Raw genomic sequence first — 17,280 nt, 5'->3', positions numbered from 1 at the left:
ACTCCTTTAATTCCAACACTGGGGATGTAGAGGGAGGTGATTCTCTGTGAGTTCAAGGCCAGCTTAGGCTACATGGGGAGTTGCAGGCCAAGAGGGCCTCCACAGTGGAACACTGTTGGAAAACAAGTAAACAAATGATGCAATTTGGTCAACAAGACTGCTCTGGCAGAAAAGCTTCTCAGGGCCAGATGCAAGATGACCACAATGGTGGTTCACACTGCTTGCCCCAGCACTTGAAAGGCTGAGACTGAAAGGCTGCCATGAGTTCAAAGGCAGCTTGAGCTACAGAGTGAGTTCTATCTTGGCCTGGCTATATGCTGACACCTTGTTTTAATAAAACATGGAGACCAAAGTGTGGAGGTCCTTAGGTGTCCCACTCCAGGACTTAAACACACTCAACCTAGAGCTCCCATCTAGGAAAGCACGGGAGAGGGTAAATCAGATGTTCAACCAGAAGGCTGCGATTCGACAGAGATCTGAATTTTTAAAATTAACTTATTTATTCAATTAACATCCCAATCGTAGCTCCCTCCCTCCTCTCCTTCTGGTTGCCCCTCTCTCTCCCTCTTCCCCCTATCCCCCTTCCTCTATTCCTCAGAAAAGGAGACATCCCCCTAACCCACCCCAACACATCAAATTGCATCAAGACTGAGCACATCCTCTTCCCCTGTGGCCTGGCAAGGCAGCCCTACCAGAGGGAAATGAGCAAAAAGCAAGCATCAGAGTCTGTGTCAGAAACAGCCCCTGCTCCCCTAGCTAAGGGACAGGAGCTGCCCATCAGCTACATCTGTGTAGGCGGCCTAGATCCAGTCCATGGCCAAGACCCAGCATGGGTCTTGGTTGGAGCTTCAGTTTCTGCAAGCCTCTCTGGGCCCTGGTTAGTTGGCTCTGTTAGTCTTCTTGTGGAGTTCTTGCTCCTCTGAGACCTTCTATCCTACCCCTCACTCTTGCATAAGGCTTCCTGTGCTCTGCCCAAGATTTGGCTCTGAGTCTCAGCATCTATTTCAATCCACTGCAGGATGGAGCCTTTCACAGGACAACTATGTCAGACTCCTGTTCAGAAACACAGCAGAGTATTATTAATAGTGTCAGGGGTTGGCTCTCTCCCATGGGGTGGGTCTCAAATTGGGCCAGGCATTGGTTGGATATTCTCTCGATCTCTGCTTTATCTTTATCCCTGCACATCTTGTAGGCAGAGTAAATTCTGGGCTGAAATTTTTGTGGGCAGGTTGCTGTTTCCCTCCATCCACTAGGAATCCTGTCTGATTAGAGGGTGCTCTCTTCTTCAGTCTCTCTAGGAGTCTCAGCTAGAGTCACCCTCATCTCCTTCCAGAAGCCTACCCTGTCTTAGGTCTCTGGCTTGTCACAGAGATGCCCCCACCCATGATTTCTCTTCTCTCTGCAGGCCCTCTGTCCTCTTGCCGTCATTCTCCCCAGGTCTGATCTCCACCCTCATTTTTCTCCTCTCCTACCTTGTTCCCTCTCTTCAACTACTTCCGCTGTCTATTCTATTTCTCCTTCTGAAAGAGATTTAAGCATCCTCTTCCCTTTGGCCCTTCTTATTACTTACCTTCTTTGGGTCTATGAATTGTAGTATGTTTATCCTGTACTATATGGCTAAAATCCACTTATAAGTGAGTACACACCATGTGTGTCTTTCTGGGTCTGGGTTACCTCACTCAGGATGATCTTTTCTAGTTCCATCCATTTGCCTCTGAATTTCATGATGTCCTTGTTTTTAATAGCTGAGTGCAATTCCATTGTGTAACTGTACCACAGTCTCTTTATCTATTCTTCAGTTGAGGGACATGTAGGTTCCAGGATCTGGCTATTACAAATAAAGCCACTATGAACATAGTTGAGCAAATGCCTTTGTTGTATGGTGGAGCATCTTTCAGGTATATGCCCAGGAGTGGTATAGCTGCGTCTTGTGGTAGTGTTGTTCCCAATTTTCTGAGAAAGTGACAGATTGATTTCCAAAGTGGCTGTACAAGTTTGCACTCCCACCAGCAATGGAGTAGTGTTCCCCTTTCTTCACGTCCTCTCCATCACGTGCTGTCACTTGTGTTTTTTTATCTTAGCCATTCTGACGGGAGTAAGAAGGAACAGAGATCTGAATCTTAACTATTGCTCTTAGCACCTTGCTGGCAGGTTTAATGGGGGTGAGGGATAAGTCCCAGGAAGGATACAAAGCTAAGGCCTCCTTTGGGGACATTTGTCTCGTTTGTGAGCCTCTGTGGACTCTAAAAGATGACAGGAGTCCAGTGGCCAGCCCGATGGCTACGTAGCTCATTTTTGAAGCCTCAAGAGTAGCAAAGGATAGTCCAAGGACTGGGTCTCTAGGTCATTCAATCATTTGTCTATTCACTGTCTATTGATTTTGTGACCATCCATCCTCCATTTGAGTTGGGAAACCTTGGCCTGTGTGGGGTGACCTCTACGATGAAATTATACAGGAAACAGGAGGGATGAATGGCTCATAGCCGTAAGACAGCACTTGCCTCAAAGTGCATTATTCTTTACAAGTGGAACAAACAGGTCACTGAGATCGGGGTGGATTGGAAACCTGTCCTTCAGGTGGATTGGCAGTTGAATCAAGCGGAGCAGCCTCCCCCATTGGCTTTACGGAGTGTATTCCTAACTTGGCTTCTTAACTGTCCAAGCTCCACTGCCTCCCTGACCTATGCTAATGCTGAGACTCCCACCCCTATCCTACACCTGGAGTGTCTGGACCTTGGATGGAAACAGGAATTGGTTTTCTTTGCCTTTTGCAAGCGCCTAACTGAGCTAAGATATCCCTTTGGGTGGGGTTCAAGTATTTCAAAAAGTGGCTGCCTTGGCAGGCACAGTGGCTCCTGCCTGTTATCAGAGGCAAGAAAACCACTTCAAGTCTGAGACCGTCTGACATACGTAGCAAGTTCCCGACTGACCAGGGAATAGCAAGTCCCTGCCCCCACAAACAAGCAGACAAACCAAGCAGCCGATGTTCGCGAATCATAACACTCTTAGCTTTGCCTATCATACTGAAGTGGAGGGTGCAATGTGTCTCTTAGCTTTAAGCTTCAAAGAGCCTTGAGGAACAGCCAAAGTCATCAGTTAGGACCAGCTAAATTATGTTTCTAATTTTAAGTTCAGCAAAACTTGGAATCTCTACCATGTGCCAGATGCTGGAGGCACTGGATCTGCAGCTGTATAGGCAGGTCCCTTTCTGGAAATCAGCCCTCAATCTAAGTGACCAGAACTTTCTACAGTTCTCATGCATTCATGGAATGGTCAAAGACTTTAAGGCCAGAATGACACCTGGGTGATAAAAGACACCGTGTGACCTACATGCACCACGCGCGCAGACAGGAAGCCTCTAGCCAAAAGTGCCTATGACTATATATAAAGGTAGACATTTCAGATCAGTTTGATGGAGGGGTGCAAGGTGTCTAGCTTTCGCTTTTTTTAAATGCAGAGTATAGGAAGTGTAGGGGGCGTAGGGTTTCATGTTTACCCCCAACAAGTCCGCTGAGCCTGGGGAAAGCTGCCCATCTTTGCTATAGTGATATCCAAGTGGCACCATAGGCCTATTTCTGGGTACAACCCTCTATTTGAAAGCATTTCCTGGTCCACTGTGTGCCGCCCTGTCACTGTCTTTACTAAGGAATCCCACTATGGCTCACTTCAGAGGTTGCTCGCTGTAATCTGTGGGTGGTGTTATTTTGGGGAGACAAGCAGCAGAGGGAGGGGTGAGTTTGTAAAGAGCAAGTCAGGTGTGTGTGGCAGGAGCTCCTGGAGAGAAGGAAGCAAAGAATTAAACTCTAGGATGTCTTTGTCGCTAATTCGGAGCATAGATTTCTAGTACCAAACCCTTACAGAGGGAAGGGGGAAAAACACCAATTTTCTGTGTTTATATTCGAGGAGGTAGTAGGAAGTATTCGAAGCTATCTTTGTTACCCTTATCTCAGAGTAGGCGTAGAGCAGCATTAACACTCTCTGCCTCAGTGTAGGGGGACCTTTTGGACCAGCCAGCAATATTAATAATGACACGGAACCTTTACAATATGTTAAAGCTTACGCCTTTTAGCTGGGCAGACTCTTGGCTACCTATCTAGTGTGACCTGACTAATCCTGGCACTACGTCCCGCCACGTGGCTAGCTATACCTCTCTGTTCCTGTGGGCATCCATCTGTTGACCTCCGTGTTCCTCTGGGGAGTCTTCAGCTTTTGCTTTCTTCTCCCAGAATCCCTCTGTCTCCCGGAAGTTCCGCCCTCCACTCTCTCTGTCCAGCCAGAGAGATGTGGCTGTCAGATCTTTATTTCAATCAAGGGCAAGTGAGGAAGGACAAATATTTACAAACTATAAGAGCAGTGATGGGCCACAGAAGCAACAATACTTAGCTCTCAGCTGGTTTAGCAACCAACAACTGAATATACAGAGACATACCTCCACACAATGTACCCCCCCACACACTCCACCCCCCCCCCCACCCCCTAACCCCCACTGCAAACCTTGGGCCAGTTAAGTTATATCTGTGAGATACCAGGCCGGGTAAAGACAAGAAGTCATTCTCTCTCACACTCATATATGACTTTTGAATAATCCTCAATATGGAAACAAGGGGAGGGGATACAGTCTGTTAGACGGCCCAAGAAATCCAAACAAATCTTCTCATCTAAAAGCCACATAATCTTAAAACAGTCATTCAAAGCTGTATCCCTGGGGCTACGGATGTAGCTTACTGGTAGAGAACTTGCCTAGAAGGTACATGGGAGGACCAAAGTTCAGTCCCCAGTACTGCAAGAAGCCAAACAACAGCTACAATGCTGGCCTGCCCAGTCTCTGCTCATCGCTCCCCCCACACCCCCACCCACCCATCCCCTGGCACCACGCGGCCTCTTTCTTCTTTGCTTACTGAGCAACACTGAGATGGCGTCCACTTCAAGTCCTTCCCAACACAGTATCTTCTGTCCCATAAGGCCCATCTTGAAACAATTTAGTTTTCCATAGGCTTCAGCTGACCATGCCTAAGGCTTAAAGATCTCTGGTTAGAGACAGTTAAGAATCTCTTAAAAGATGAGGCTCAGAGATCCAGATTTGCACCTCAAAGGCCGGTTGCTTCAGCTGCTCTTACATGGGACGCCAGAGCCTGGCTCTCTGCCATTATCATTGCTGGCAGGTGTGATGGCGGTCCATGGGCTCTCACAAGGGAAAGGTGGCATCACGCTGACGCAGATTTAAGATTTGAGGAGGAAGCCCTGCCCCACCCCCACCCCTGCACCTACCCATAGGTGAGCATACTGTGTCTCTGGCCAAGAGACACTGGTTCCCTTTCAACCCCAAGTTACAGGCAATGAGAAGACAAAAGAAGTCAGCCCATGGAGGTGGGAGGAGCATGGCCTCTGGGTTCAGATGCTGGCTCTCTACTTACACCGAGTCTAAGTATCCACCTGGCATAGCTTCAGTAGCCTTGTCTGCGGCCCGGGCTATCTAACCACTATTTCAGAGCCGTCAGCATCACAACTGAGGGCAGCTAAACTGTGCCCCGGTTCTCTTTGCCTCACAGCTCTTCTTTTCTATGGAGTTTGCCCTGCCCTGCCCCCACCCCCACCCCTACCTTCTGTCTCCTCCGCATCGCCTCTCAGCACGTGCAATCACGACACAAGGTCCTCGTTATTCCTTGACGTGTATAATCACTGCGCAGCGCTTCTCTTCCACTTCCGCACTGCAAGTGTGATTGGCGGGGCTAGAAACAGGCTGAGTGGGGACTTGAATCCAAGCCTTTGGCTCTGGGCCCAGGTCTTTCCCCTTTGCCCCTCTGCACATCACATTCTGCCCCTCGTTTCCTTTCCAGGGACCTGACAGCTCCCCAAGTGTGGCCATTAGACCAGGAAGCTTAGGAATGGAGGGGCACAATGAAACACGCACACACCTGCAGCAAGGAAAAAAAAATAGGACACTTGAAAAATCACAAGGAGGGCTCTTGGCTGCTGTGCGCGTTCCAACTGAGTGGGTCCCACTCCAGGAAGATGTTCTAAAGCTGGAGGGGGCAGGGGGAGGGTGGCAGGGTGAGGTCTGCGCTGTTTTAGGAGCTCACAGCTTAGGAGAAGAAGACATGATAGTAACCTTAAAAGGGTCCACGGCTCAGGCATGCTTGCAGCTCAAGGCCCTGGACACTCATCTGAACACCCCACCACACCCCCACCACACCCCCACCACACCCCCACCTCACCAGAGTCCCAGTGTTTTGTCTAAAATGAGGGCTCTCACAGAGAAATCTTGATTTGGAGCAAGTGTGGTCTGGAGACAAAGAATATTGCTGCCTCATCCAAGCTCCTGTGTGCTTCCTAGGCCCTTCCTGACCCTTCCTCGGCCATCTTGCGTCTGCCTTGATGTCCCAGGTCAGGATAGAACACATCTACAGAGCAGCCAGGCCCAGGGAGGGAAAATGAAGGAGATGTGTGTTAGAGGGATAGCCTGTGCTCCAACTGTCAATCACTAAAGGGACGTGAGCCCTTCCCACCACTGGGAAGTGTGTGGCTAAGACATCTGTGTGGCTTAGGCCCTAAAGTGCTGGTTTCCTTAATATAGACAGAGCCATTCTTGTTCTCCCTGCAAGGAGGTGTGTCCCAGGGGCAGGTGTGACCATGTGGCTCTGCCTTTTGGTAGTCAGCCTTCATCTCCCTAATCTGTAGAAGGAGATAGGGGGAGGGGTGGGTAGTTGATGAGCAGGGAGGTAGGAAGGGAAGTCAGGGCAGGACAAGAAGACAAGAGAAGGCAAAGGAAGAAAGGAGCAGGCTTTTTCTGGAGCCCATTTCCTCACCCGGTGACTTGGCTGGGCTCTCGAGTAGCTCCCTTGTACTTTGCGGATGCTCGATATACATTTCCCTCAGGACCAGTTGTCGGCAGAATGGTGAAAACACACCAGCGCCCCTCATAAATCAGCAGAGGTCACTGCCAAGAGCTTTGTACACTTGCTGTCCCTGGCAGTGATAAACTCATTGCATTTGGGAAATGGCCAGAGACCCTGAGTCTGATCTTAATTCTCATTCCCAGAAAAATCTCAGCTCTGGGCTCCCCCCCCTCCCCCCCCCCCCAGTTTGCTGTCTTTGTGTTCCCTAAACAAAGCTGGGAGGAGAACATTTTCCTGACATCAAAGGCAACACTTCTTTGTTTGGGGGGAAGAGGAGCAAGACAAGGGAGTCACTGAATCCCTAGTCTGTGGGAAAGCCAGGTCCAGGCCAGGAGGAAGCTAGGGCTATGGCCTGCATTGGGGGCCTGGGAGATCTGCAGAGTGTCAAAAGCCTGTTTCGTCAGACCTGAATGCTAGAGATACTTTTATTCATCTCTCTCTCTGTCTCTGTCTGTCTGTCTGTCTGTCTGTCCCTGTGTCTCTCTTTCTCTTGTGTGTGTGTGTGTGTGTGTGTGTGTGTGTGTGTGTGTGTGTGTGTGTGTGTGTGTACGTTCATGTAGGGTGATTAGAGGCTTCATGATGCCAGCAGGTCAGGTGGACCCAGACCACAGCAGCCACCCTCCAGCAGTCTGTGCTTCCGCTGTCACTTCCCCTCATATTGTCCTTACAGCGTGACCTTGGAGTTGGCCACTTAGAGAAGGTAACAGCAGTGTCCACACTTTCTCCTGAACCCACACTGATGCTGCCCTTGGAGAGTGAGCTGTTGCCGGCTGCTTGCCCTGGGCTGCCCGGCCTGTCATACTGTGCTGGCTCCTTCCCTCAGGAACTACTGAGCTGAGACACACCCTCATCTGTATCTGCTCAGACCCTCCTGCCTTGAAGAGACTTTTTCCAGTAGATGGGTCACCTTTCCCCACCCAAGAGGATCAGCTCAATTCCAGTCCTACCCATGCATAGCAACTGTTCTTGGCCACCAGTGCAATCCTTGGCTCAAACGGCTATGAGCATTTTGGTGAAAAATCTGTCTTGTCTATAGATGCTAAGCTATGTGACAACAAAGTTCTCTTTGTCTTAGTGCCTGGCGCCTACTAGATGCTCAATAAAATATCTGGTGAATGAAGACATGATTAACTGTTTAAACGTCTGCCTTTTCCTGCCCTAATTCAGCTGACAAGGTCTTTTCTGTTAATGAGCCAAGGTTTTCCTGACTGCAATGAGGTAATGGGAATTAAGCAGATCAGGGTTGAAGTTCGTTGCTGAGGCCAGAAGGGCCGGGTTAGGAGATGCCTCCTTCTATCTTGGAGGGAAGAAGAGGGCCATAGCGAAGCAGCATATATTCAGCACTTAAATTCCTAGAAGCTAGAAGAAGCAGAGATGCATTGTTTTAAAGAGAGATTTGGAGAAGGTCCAAGTATTGAGACAAACAAGCCTTTGCAGGTGACTCAGGGGCCACCGGGCTCTGTTGGCCAGACAGAGATGATGCTTGATACGTTTAAAAAAGAAAAGAAAAAAAAAGACAGTACATCATCTTTGCTCAGCGTTAACACTTGCACCTATGATTTTAATGATAGAGCAATTCAGAGATATCAAATGAAAGCAAAGACCAATGACACCCCTGGGTTTGGGATTGAGAAGGATATTTGAGCTGAGAGGTCCACACCCCTTTGAGGGATCCCCACCTCCCTTCCATACAGAATCAGTAAGCAGATGCTTAGGCTAAACATAAACCAAAGCAAGCATGGAGCCTGCAAACGTGAACGTGAAACTCAAGCCAGCACTTTAAGTGAACAAAGATACAGTTCATTCATGTGTTTTCCGTTTCTGTAACAAACTCCTTGAGAACAGGTATTTCATAGAGTAGAAAATTTTATTTAGTTCGGTTTTGGAGCCTGAAACTCTAAGATCAGGCAACCCTATCTGTTAGGGCTCTGGTGAGGGCATGTCTACTGTGTCTCAGTATGGCAGGGAGTGTATGTGTGTGAAGAGACAGCACATGGTGACAGAGTGGATGCGAGGGAAGCAGAGCCCAGCCTTTGTCTCCTCGGCACAACTTGCTCTTGCAGGCACTGACTGGGTTCTGAGCCTTTGGAGAGCGTGCTTAAGCTACATCCAAAGCACCCACAGCCGGGGTAAATTCAACTAAATGTTTGACCCTGTGGTGGACAGGATGCATCTCTAGAAGATGAAGACACACTGCATGCCATCATCCAAGGACTTAAACCAGGAAGGGACTGGATATTTCTGTGAGGTTTTCAGAAAAACAAACAAACAACTCACAGTTGTTAAGTGAGAACACAAGCAGTCCCCCGAGGTGGTCACTGTTAAATTCCCCCTGGCCCCCCTGCTGTGGGTCCATTTCTGTTGGTTAGGGTGCCACCCAAGTTTTGAAAATGTGGGGCATCTTAGGGACAATGAAACTGATCCCATGATCCTTTGGGGGTTCAACTGAAGATGGGCTGCAGAAGCTTTTCACGGAACCAAAACATTGCTTGTATTTTTCATTGTCTTCGTTTGCTTTTCACTATTTAAATTGACAAGTAAAAAAGTCATTTATTTTCATGACGTTAAACACGATATTTTGGCACATATATACACTGAAAAACACCTGGATCAAGTAACTTAACATACATATTATTCCACATACTTAGTTTTTTGGTTAAAAAGCCTTTAAATCAAGACTTTAAAATTACCAGGTACTGTAGCTCACCACGATCAACGATAGATGCCCTGAATTTAGTCCTCCTGTTTATTTTATTTTATTTATTTATTTATTTATTTATTTATTTATTTATTTATTTATTTTTGTCCTCCTGTTTAAATGAATGTTTCCTCTGGGGCCGGCATCCCTAAGCCTCCCTGTCCTGAACCCGTCAGTCCCCAGCAGCCGTCACTCTCTCTCCACTTTTGTGAGTCCACTTTTCGGGAGAGTCGGGCAGCGTTTGTTATTCTGTGCCTGGCATATTTCATCTCACCCAGGTTCATCTGCACCGTAGTAAATGACAGCTCTTCTTCTCAAGGCTGAAGAGTGCCTCTCTTTGTGTGTGTGTGTGTGTGTGTGTGTGTGTGTGTGTGTGTGTGTGTGTCTGTGTGTGTCTGTGTCTGTGTAAGTATATTTCTCTTATTTCCTTTATCTGTTCAGAAGCTGATAAGCACCTTGATCAATTCTGTGTCTTGGCTATGTGCCTTTTATGCTGGGTAGGGAAGAGTCTTGGCACAGCCTAGCCATTGTTCCAAGATTCTCTAGCCAGACTACACACACACACACACACACACACACACACACACACACCCCACAGCCAGTCCCCTCACCCCCAGGGCTATTAAAATAAAGCTCAGCAATTAAGAGGTTTGGACGCGTTCCTAGAGAACCAGGGTTTGAGTCCCAGTATCCACATGGCTGTTCACAACTGTCAGTCCCAGTGGCTCTGACTCCATCTTCTGGCCGCTGCAGAAACTGCATGCTCATGGTACACATACACACGCGTGCAGGCAAAGCACCCATGCAATTAGAAATAAAATTAAAATGAAGAAAAAAAACCTCTTTCCCGCCTCCCCCGCAACTGATGTGAGGTTCTGCCTCCTCCATACATGGTGTACTCTGGGAGGAGAAACCGGGAAGAGGATTCCAGAAGTAATCCTGATTTTCAGCTGGGCTGTCTCTCCTCACTGACCTCTCCTCCACTTCCTCTGGCACTGAGGCCTTTGCCCAGCTTCCTGGAGGAACAGGGAGCATAGGGGACAGTGCTTCCTTTACCAGACCAGCTGCCAACTAGCACTCGGCCCTCTCCTATGGCCCACCCTTTCTCTCAGCAACACTCTTCCTGGGGCAGACAAGCAACCTTTTTTCCGTGTTTCTTCATGGACCAGGAGAGAACATGTGCCTATAGGATTTAGCTTCAGGTCAGGGGTCATATTTTTGAGCAAAGCTACGGATACTCTCAGAGCCTTGGAGGAGAAGCAGCAGCATGCCCCCATGCCTCCTTCTCCCAGGTACCACCCTTAGGCCTGGCATGTGTGCCATGTGCTCCATGATGAAGTTGTGAAGGGTCACCTTCCAGGTCACGATAATGGTCCTGCTTGTTCACAAACTGCATGATTCAATTGTATTGTTGTTTGCAGGGGTGTGTGTGTGCGTGTGCATGTACATGTACATGTATGAGCTCACAAGTGTGTGCATGTGCATAGTATGGTGTGTAGACATACAGAGGCCAGTGAGAGCTTTTACTCTCTAAAGCCATCTCCTCAGACTCTAGGTTTTTGGTTTGTTTGTTTGTTTGTTTGTTTGTTTGTTTGTTTTTGAGTTGGAGTTTTTATTTAGAGACATTTGTAGACTCCCAGAAAGTAGATAAAGAATATAGAAATGGACCGTTTGCCCAACTCCCTGATGGCAGCATCTTGCCAAACTGTAGCAGAGTATTATGCTCATTATGATGATGTAGCAACCACCTGCTGATTTTATTCAGGCTTACCAGTTGAACTTACGCTCATGTATGTGTGTACTTCATTCTTCACAGCTCTGTCACCTGTGTAGATATGCCAACATATGGAGCCACCTATTGCCACAAAGATCCTTCCTGTTGCCTTTTATAGCCACCCACTTCCCCCATCCCTAACCTCTGGCCACTGCTAATCTGTTCTCCGTTTCTCTAATTCATCCTTTTAAGAATGTTCCATAAATGGAATCAGCTGGTCTGATTGAGGACCAACGTTTTTGGACATCACAACTCCCCCGAGAGACTCCCCAGTTTTGGAGTATACCAGTAGTTCACTTCTTCCTGTGGCTTTAACCATTACATACCCCAACATGACACCCAGGCTCAATTACACACGAACCTCAAAATCTCTTGCCCTACAAGAGAAAATGCCATTTTGTTAGTTTCATTATCTCTTGGTTTACATGTGATGTGGGGGAGGTGGGACGCATTGCAGTTTTCCTAGCTCCTTTCAGACACACTAGGTTCTTTTGTCCCCGTCCCCCTCCCAGGTCAGTTGGGTTGTTGTTTCCTTTAGCTCCAGCTGACTGTTCCTTCTGGTGTCTCCCTACCCCTCTCCTTCCCCAGGAGCACATCTACAAGCTGATGAAGAGTGACAGCTATGCCCGTTTCCTGCGGTCCAATGCTTACCAGGATCTATTGCTGGCCAAGAAGAAGGTATCTTGGGAAGGGCAAGCTTGCCTTTCTTAGCACTGTTGACTCTCGCTGCTGCTTGCTGCTGGTGTGAAGTGAGGATACCATCCCTTGGGGTTTATTTATTTATTTTCTTTCTTCTCTCCCCTCCTTTGTCCGCTCCCCTCCAATTGAAAAATAGTGAGACACGTTAAAGTTCTAGCCTCCCCCCATGTCCAGAGTATGGCATTCTGCCTCAATGTTCCCATTGCCTCTGTCTGCCTGGTTTGCCTACAGTGAAAGGGGGATGACCAAGTATCATTGCCATCGTTGCTCAGGTTGTCAGCAACACAAGCAAATCCCTTAGGGTATCAGAGAGACTTTCGTTGCCAATCCCATCCACTCATTCCCAGCCAGACTAGAAAGGGAGCATAGGGCATGAGAATTAGGGTGGCTCCTCCTGGGAAAGATATCCTTATTGGTTTTAAAGGGATCTACCAGATACCTAAGTGATCACCAAGACTGGGCACTGGTACCCCCTTGCCATGCCTTTCCTCTAAAGTCCCCACCCCCACGCCCTTTCTTTTAACCAGGAAGTAACCACACCTCAACCCACTCCCTCTTCTCCCACTTGGAATTATATCATGGCTCTTAACAGCCTTGAAGTCTTGACTCACAAAGCTCCAAGACCCTTAGGATGCCGTCAGTGAGGGTGCCTGGAGCAGGGACACATTTTAGCTAGATTTCTGGGGGTGCAGGGAGGAACGCAGAATGGTGCCTGGGGCTCAGAAAGAGACAGGTCTCATGAGTCTGAGACCCTGCCAATCTTCTGTCCACGCCAGCTCCAACCTCAAGCCCATGTGTGGTCAAGTGTGGCTCAATTTGCTCCATAGTCTACCATTTCCATTCTCACTATACAGCACACACACACACACACACACACACACACACACACACACACACACCTTTCTTCTTTCCACCCAGTCCCTGAACCCTGACCCTACACACAGAGTTGTCCATCCACAGATGTTCTGTCAGGTGGCCTCTCAGTCTCACACCTTTCTCTGTGTATTGGCAACTGTATGTCATGTCTGCCTGTCTGCCTAGCTGGTTGGTATCATGTAACTCCAGAGTCCTGAAGAGCATTTACTTCCACCTGGATGGTTTCACACAACCCTCAGAAGAGTCCTAAGATGCCTGGAAGGTCTGTTGTCAAAAGGTCAGCCCTGTTGGTTCCCAAGTCCCTCCTTTGAGTCTAGCCACTGAGATGGAGAATGCGAAGCCTAGCCATTTGACAACTCCCTGGTTGGAGGATTTGTTCAGGTAGAGGGAGGTGGAGGCTCCCACACACAATTGCTCTGGTAGCCACTTTTCCAATCAAGGTCATAGAGACTTATACCGCAAATCTCATGGGAGAAAGTCAAACAAAGCTTTTCTTATTTCTTGAGGCTCAAGTCCCCTAAACTGACCTTATCTGAGGGACATTTGAAGCCCTAGCAATTTGACCAATCAATGCCTAGCTATGTAAACTTTTAGCCCATAGGCCTTTGTCTCCCCGTGGTGTGTGAACACAAAGGGAAGGTTCACCTGAATCCTGAGTTTGCAGACCCTCCCAACACAAACCTTCAGGAGGTCAGTGGTGTGGGAAGGAACTAATCCCTTCCTGGGAAAAGTTACAAAGGAAGTTCAATACAGTTATCTCCGAGCCCTGTATGGCTCGGATGCTGTTATGGTGGAGATGGGGGGTGGTCCCTGCTGGTCTCTTTTCAATATAGAGGAATTATTTCCCCAGACAGTGCTACTTTCCCATCCGTGTCTTCCTGAGAGCCTCTGGGCATCAAATTTGTTACTCAGCATCTTCGGGAAGGCCCAGAGCATCTTCTGATTCCAGTGGTGCTCTTCCTGCAATAGCAGCACCCAGGGTAGAAAGGGCCTGTGAGATTTCCACCCTCCAGCCACACCGGGCAAGAATGCCAGCTGAGAACCAGGCCTGGTAGAGTCTAGAAGCACAGGCTTCAGTTCTGTCTTCCCTGATTCTTCCTCTTTTCTGCCATCTTCAAAGGGGAGGGTAGTTGCTCTGGAGATCCAGAGTTTAAGGGTGGGTGGACTGGAATTTGATGGAAAATGAGGTAGCAATGATGATGGGATTCCACAGCAGCTCAAAGGAGACCCAACTAAGTGGCCAGGAAATAAGAATGACAGGTGTAGAATTCAGGACGCAGAATGGGCTTGACTTGACTCAATATCTACCATCTGGTGCCTTTAGGGTGAGAGGCGAGCTTTGCCATTTCCATAGCAGAGTCTGGGTATAGGCCAGACATGGATCCCACAGGTCCTATATGAGAAGAAAGCCCAGCCCAACCCTATGGTCATGTGTCATTTGGCTTGTGTTTTCCTTCTACAACTCCATATCTGTCTTTCTGGAGCTGGCTGAGTCAGCAAGGAGCATGGACGGCTGCCTTTGCCAGACCCCTCTGCTTCTAGCACATTCCAGACCCACAGACACCTAGCTGCTTCTTCAATTCCTGAGTTGCAAGTATGTGCTCTGTGTGTATGTGCGTGAGTGTGTGTATCCACACTACTGTGTGCATCCTACTGGCTAATTTGCCAGCCTCGGGCTCAGGACCTGAAATAAGGCTCGATGTTAAGCCAGTAGGTATTTGGGATAAAAGTCCGTTCTTTCCAGGTAGGAAACCTGGGGAGATGGTCAGGCACACACCACACCTCGTTTTCCAGGCTTTTGCCTGCTCTTTCTTGCCTTTGTTCCTTGAACTTGAGCTAACCATTCCCCAAGGAAGATCCTGAGGCCCCTGGAATGCATCCTGAGTACAGTTTAGAAGTGTCACTACTTGGGAACCGAGAGAGTACTTTCTGCTCAGAGAATGGCTTGTCATTTCCTGAGGCCTTGGAGTCTTCATCACCCCAAAGTACTTGGGTAGACTCTCAGGACACAGAAAATCATTAGGAAGTCATTGAAGTTAGCAAATGCTCCTCTAGGGGGAAAAAAAAACCTGAAGAGAGAAAACTGTCCTGATCCACACTCAATAGATGAATTCAGGACTTTACCTCCTCAGTGGCTGCTTCCGGGCATCCTGTCAAGATCCCACCACCACACATGGACAGCCCTCAGAGCTCATCTGTTCTGTGGCACCCCTTGGGAGTCCCATGTGGCTGCCCAGGGGACCCAGCTGGCCACAAACCCCCAGGGCTCCTGCTTCAGAGAGGAGACAACAGGCAGCCACCTTGAATAGCAACCAGGAAACAAAGGCTGTGCAGCACCACCCAGGGCCCTTCCGGGGAGCCCACTCCCTCCTTTCACTCCCCGGGGCTCCAGAGAGGCAGTGTGTTTCTCCCGGGCTTCTGTTTTCCCTGTCTCCCTTGGCTCTGCCAACCGTTCTGGCTGCTTCTCTCTTCCCAGTTTGCCGCATTTGGCTTTTGTGTTTTGTTCTTTAGCTGTGTGGCTGCTGCTGTTTAGAAATCACATGTAAGCTGAAGAATTTTTTTTTCCCTGTATTTTTCTCCCTATCCTTTTTTCCCCCCTAAAGCCAGAAAGTGAGCAAGGTCGTAGAACTTCCCTAGAAAAGTTCACTCGCAGTGTGGTAAGTTCAGCTGGTTTTCTGCCCTTCCGTGTTTCTTTTGCTTTTGGTTTTTCACCCCCTGACCCCTGACCCCTGACCCCTGACCTCTTTTTGGTTGCCATCTTCTCTTGGGTGGGAGGGAGTCCAGTGCCTCGCCCTCCTCCAGTTACCCCCTTTTCCTTTGCAAGTGTCTGCAGCTTCTCTTCCAGGGATGGAATTGCAAAAAGAGCAAGCAGCTCCCTCCCTGCAGAAGGTTCAGAGCCCAAGGCCCAGCCACAGGTGCCATCCCGTGGCCTCTTTTCAAGGCTCTGAGGAGGAAGGGACCCTATTGCTCCTGGGGCTGGGCCACCTGTGACTCTTCTACAGCAGCTTGGCCATGAAACAAACCATGAACCAAATTGGCTGAAGATCGTCACTCATATTGAATATATATCTCTCCAAATTTCTTCTCTCTGTGAACTCTCACAGTCATGTTAGTGTGGGTCTCGAGCTGCTGTTGCTGCTGCGTAGACGGCTTTTGCTATGTGTAGAAAGCAACTGTGCTGCATGGGTTGTGGCAATGTGGTCTAGCTGGTGTGTGTGTATATGTGTATGTGTGTGTGTGTGTATGTGTGTGTGTGTGTGTGTGTGCTGTGTGTGTGTGTGTTAGTTAGTGGCCTCTGCATGAGTACCCACAACCCTTAAGGTCCCTTGTCAGCCTCATTTGCGTAGTGTGACCTAGAGAGGAAGGTAGTTGTGAGTCCGGTACTGCCAAGCACTTCTCAGGGTCAAGGTCTTATCAATCTCCCCAGTCCCCGGTTCTGACAATGAGTAAAAACAGTATTACAGGCTCACTGTCCCTGCAAGGAATAGGTCTTTCCCCTTTGTGCACACCAGCTTAGAGAGGCGGAGGCTCACACAGTGACACAAAGGGAGACCGAGTAAGAGCAGTCCATGAGATCCCTATGAGATAGATCTATACCGTGAGATTGTATACCAGGATCGATTACAGCACAGGTCAGAACCATCCCCCCTATCCATGGTGGTTTCTTCTCCACGCTAAGGCTTGATGCACACTGCCACTGAGTCCATGGGACCCTGCCTGTACTGTCAGCATCAAACTAGCAGCAACCAGGAGAGCAGGTGGGAAGCACATGGGACTGGCCATCTTTCCCTTCCCAAAGACTGGGGCCCACTGATGCTAACGTGCCTTGCAAGAGCAAAGCCCTTGTAATAATACGACTGCTATATTAGTGCTCTTTTAATCCTTTTTAAACAGTTTAAGAAATCCTGGGGCTGAAAGCCATCTAGCCATTTTCCTGTCATAGCTGGATGCATCTTAACAACATTTCAACATGATTTTGAATTCACCAAATGTATACATCATGACACCTCAGGGAGATGGCAATTAAAAACTAGATGTTCTCCCCCCCTCCCTCTCTCTCTTCTCAGGATTTTCTCACAAGAGAAATAAAAAGATGCAGACTGGGAGACCTGTTGGCCTCTTGTCCTTACAGCTTTGCCAGGGTCATGCGGTCACGAAGGTGCCACATACACTATCAGAGGCTAGGCCCCTGGGACCTCTTCTATCCCACGATCACTTCAGAGAAAGTAGGGAGGGGGGCGTCTTTCTGTATAGAGCTGAGGCCCAGCTGCTGAAGATGGAGACAGTTGAAAGATTGAGTTGGCAAGTTAAGAGCACGCTGTAGAGGCAACTTTGTG

At 48.6% G+C, this 17,280-nt stretch overlaps 1 protein-coding gene across 7 annotated transcripts in view; it reads left to right on the top strand.

Moving 5' to 3' along the window:
- The window catches only part of RGS6 (regulator of G protein signaling 6), a 517,530-nt gene that overhangs the window by 476,754 nt on the left and 23,496 nt on the right, over positions 1–17,280 (top strand). For 6 of the 7 annotated variants that reach the window (XM_084792096.1, XM_084792100.1, XM_084792098.1 and 3 more), the window contains exons 16-17: positions 11,957–12,046; positions 15,547–15,600. In XM_084792096.1, the coding sequence (XP_084648222.1) occupies positions 11,957–12,046; positions 15,547–15,600 (144 nt within the window). The remainder of the gene's footprint in view (positions 1–11,956; positions 12,047–15,546; positions 15,601–17,280) is intronic. The other variant, XM_084792102.1, reaches the window with a different exon arrangement.

The sequence above is a fragment of the Acomys minous genome, assembly GCF_964271855.1.
Source record: "Acomys minous genome assembly, chromosome: 8".
NCBI lineage: Eukaryota > Metazoa > Chordata > Mammalia > Rodentia > Muridae > Acomys > Acomys minous.
Note: the sequence above shows the minus strand (reverse complement) of the source record. Positions and strands in the feature narration are given on the sequence as shown.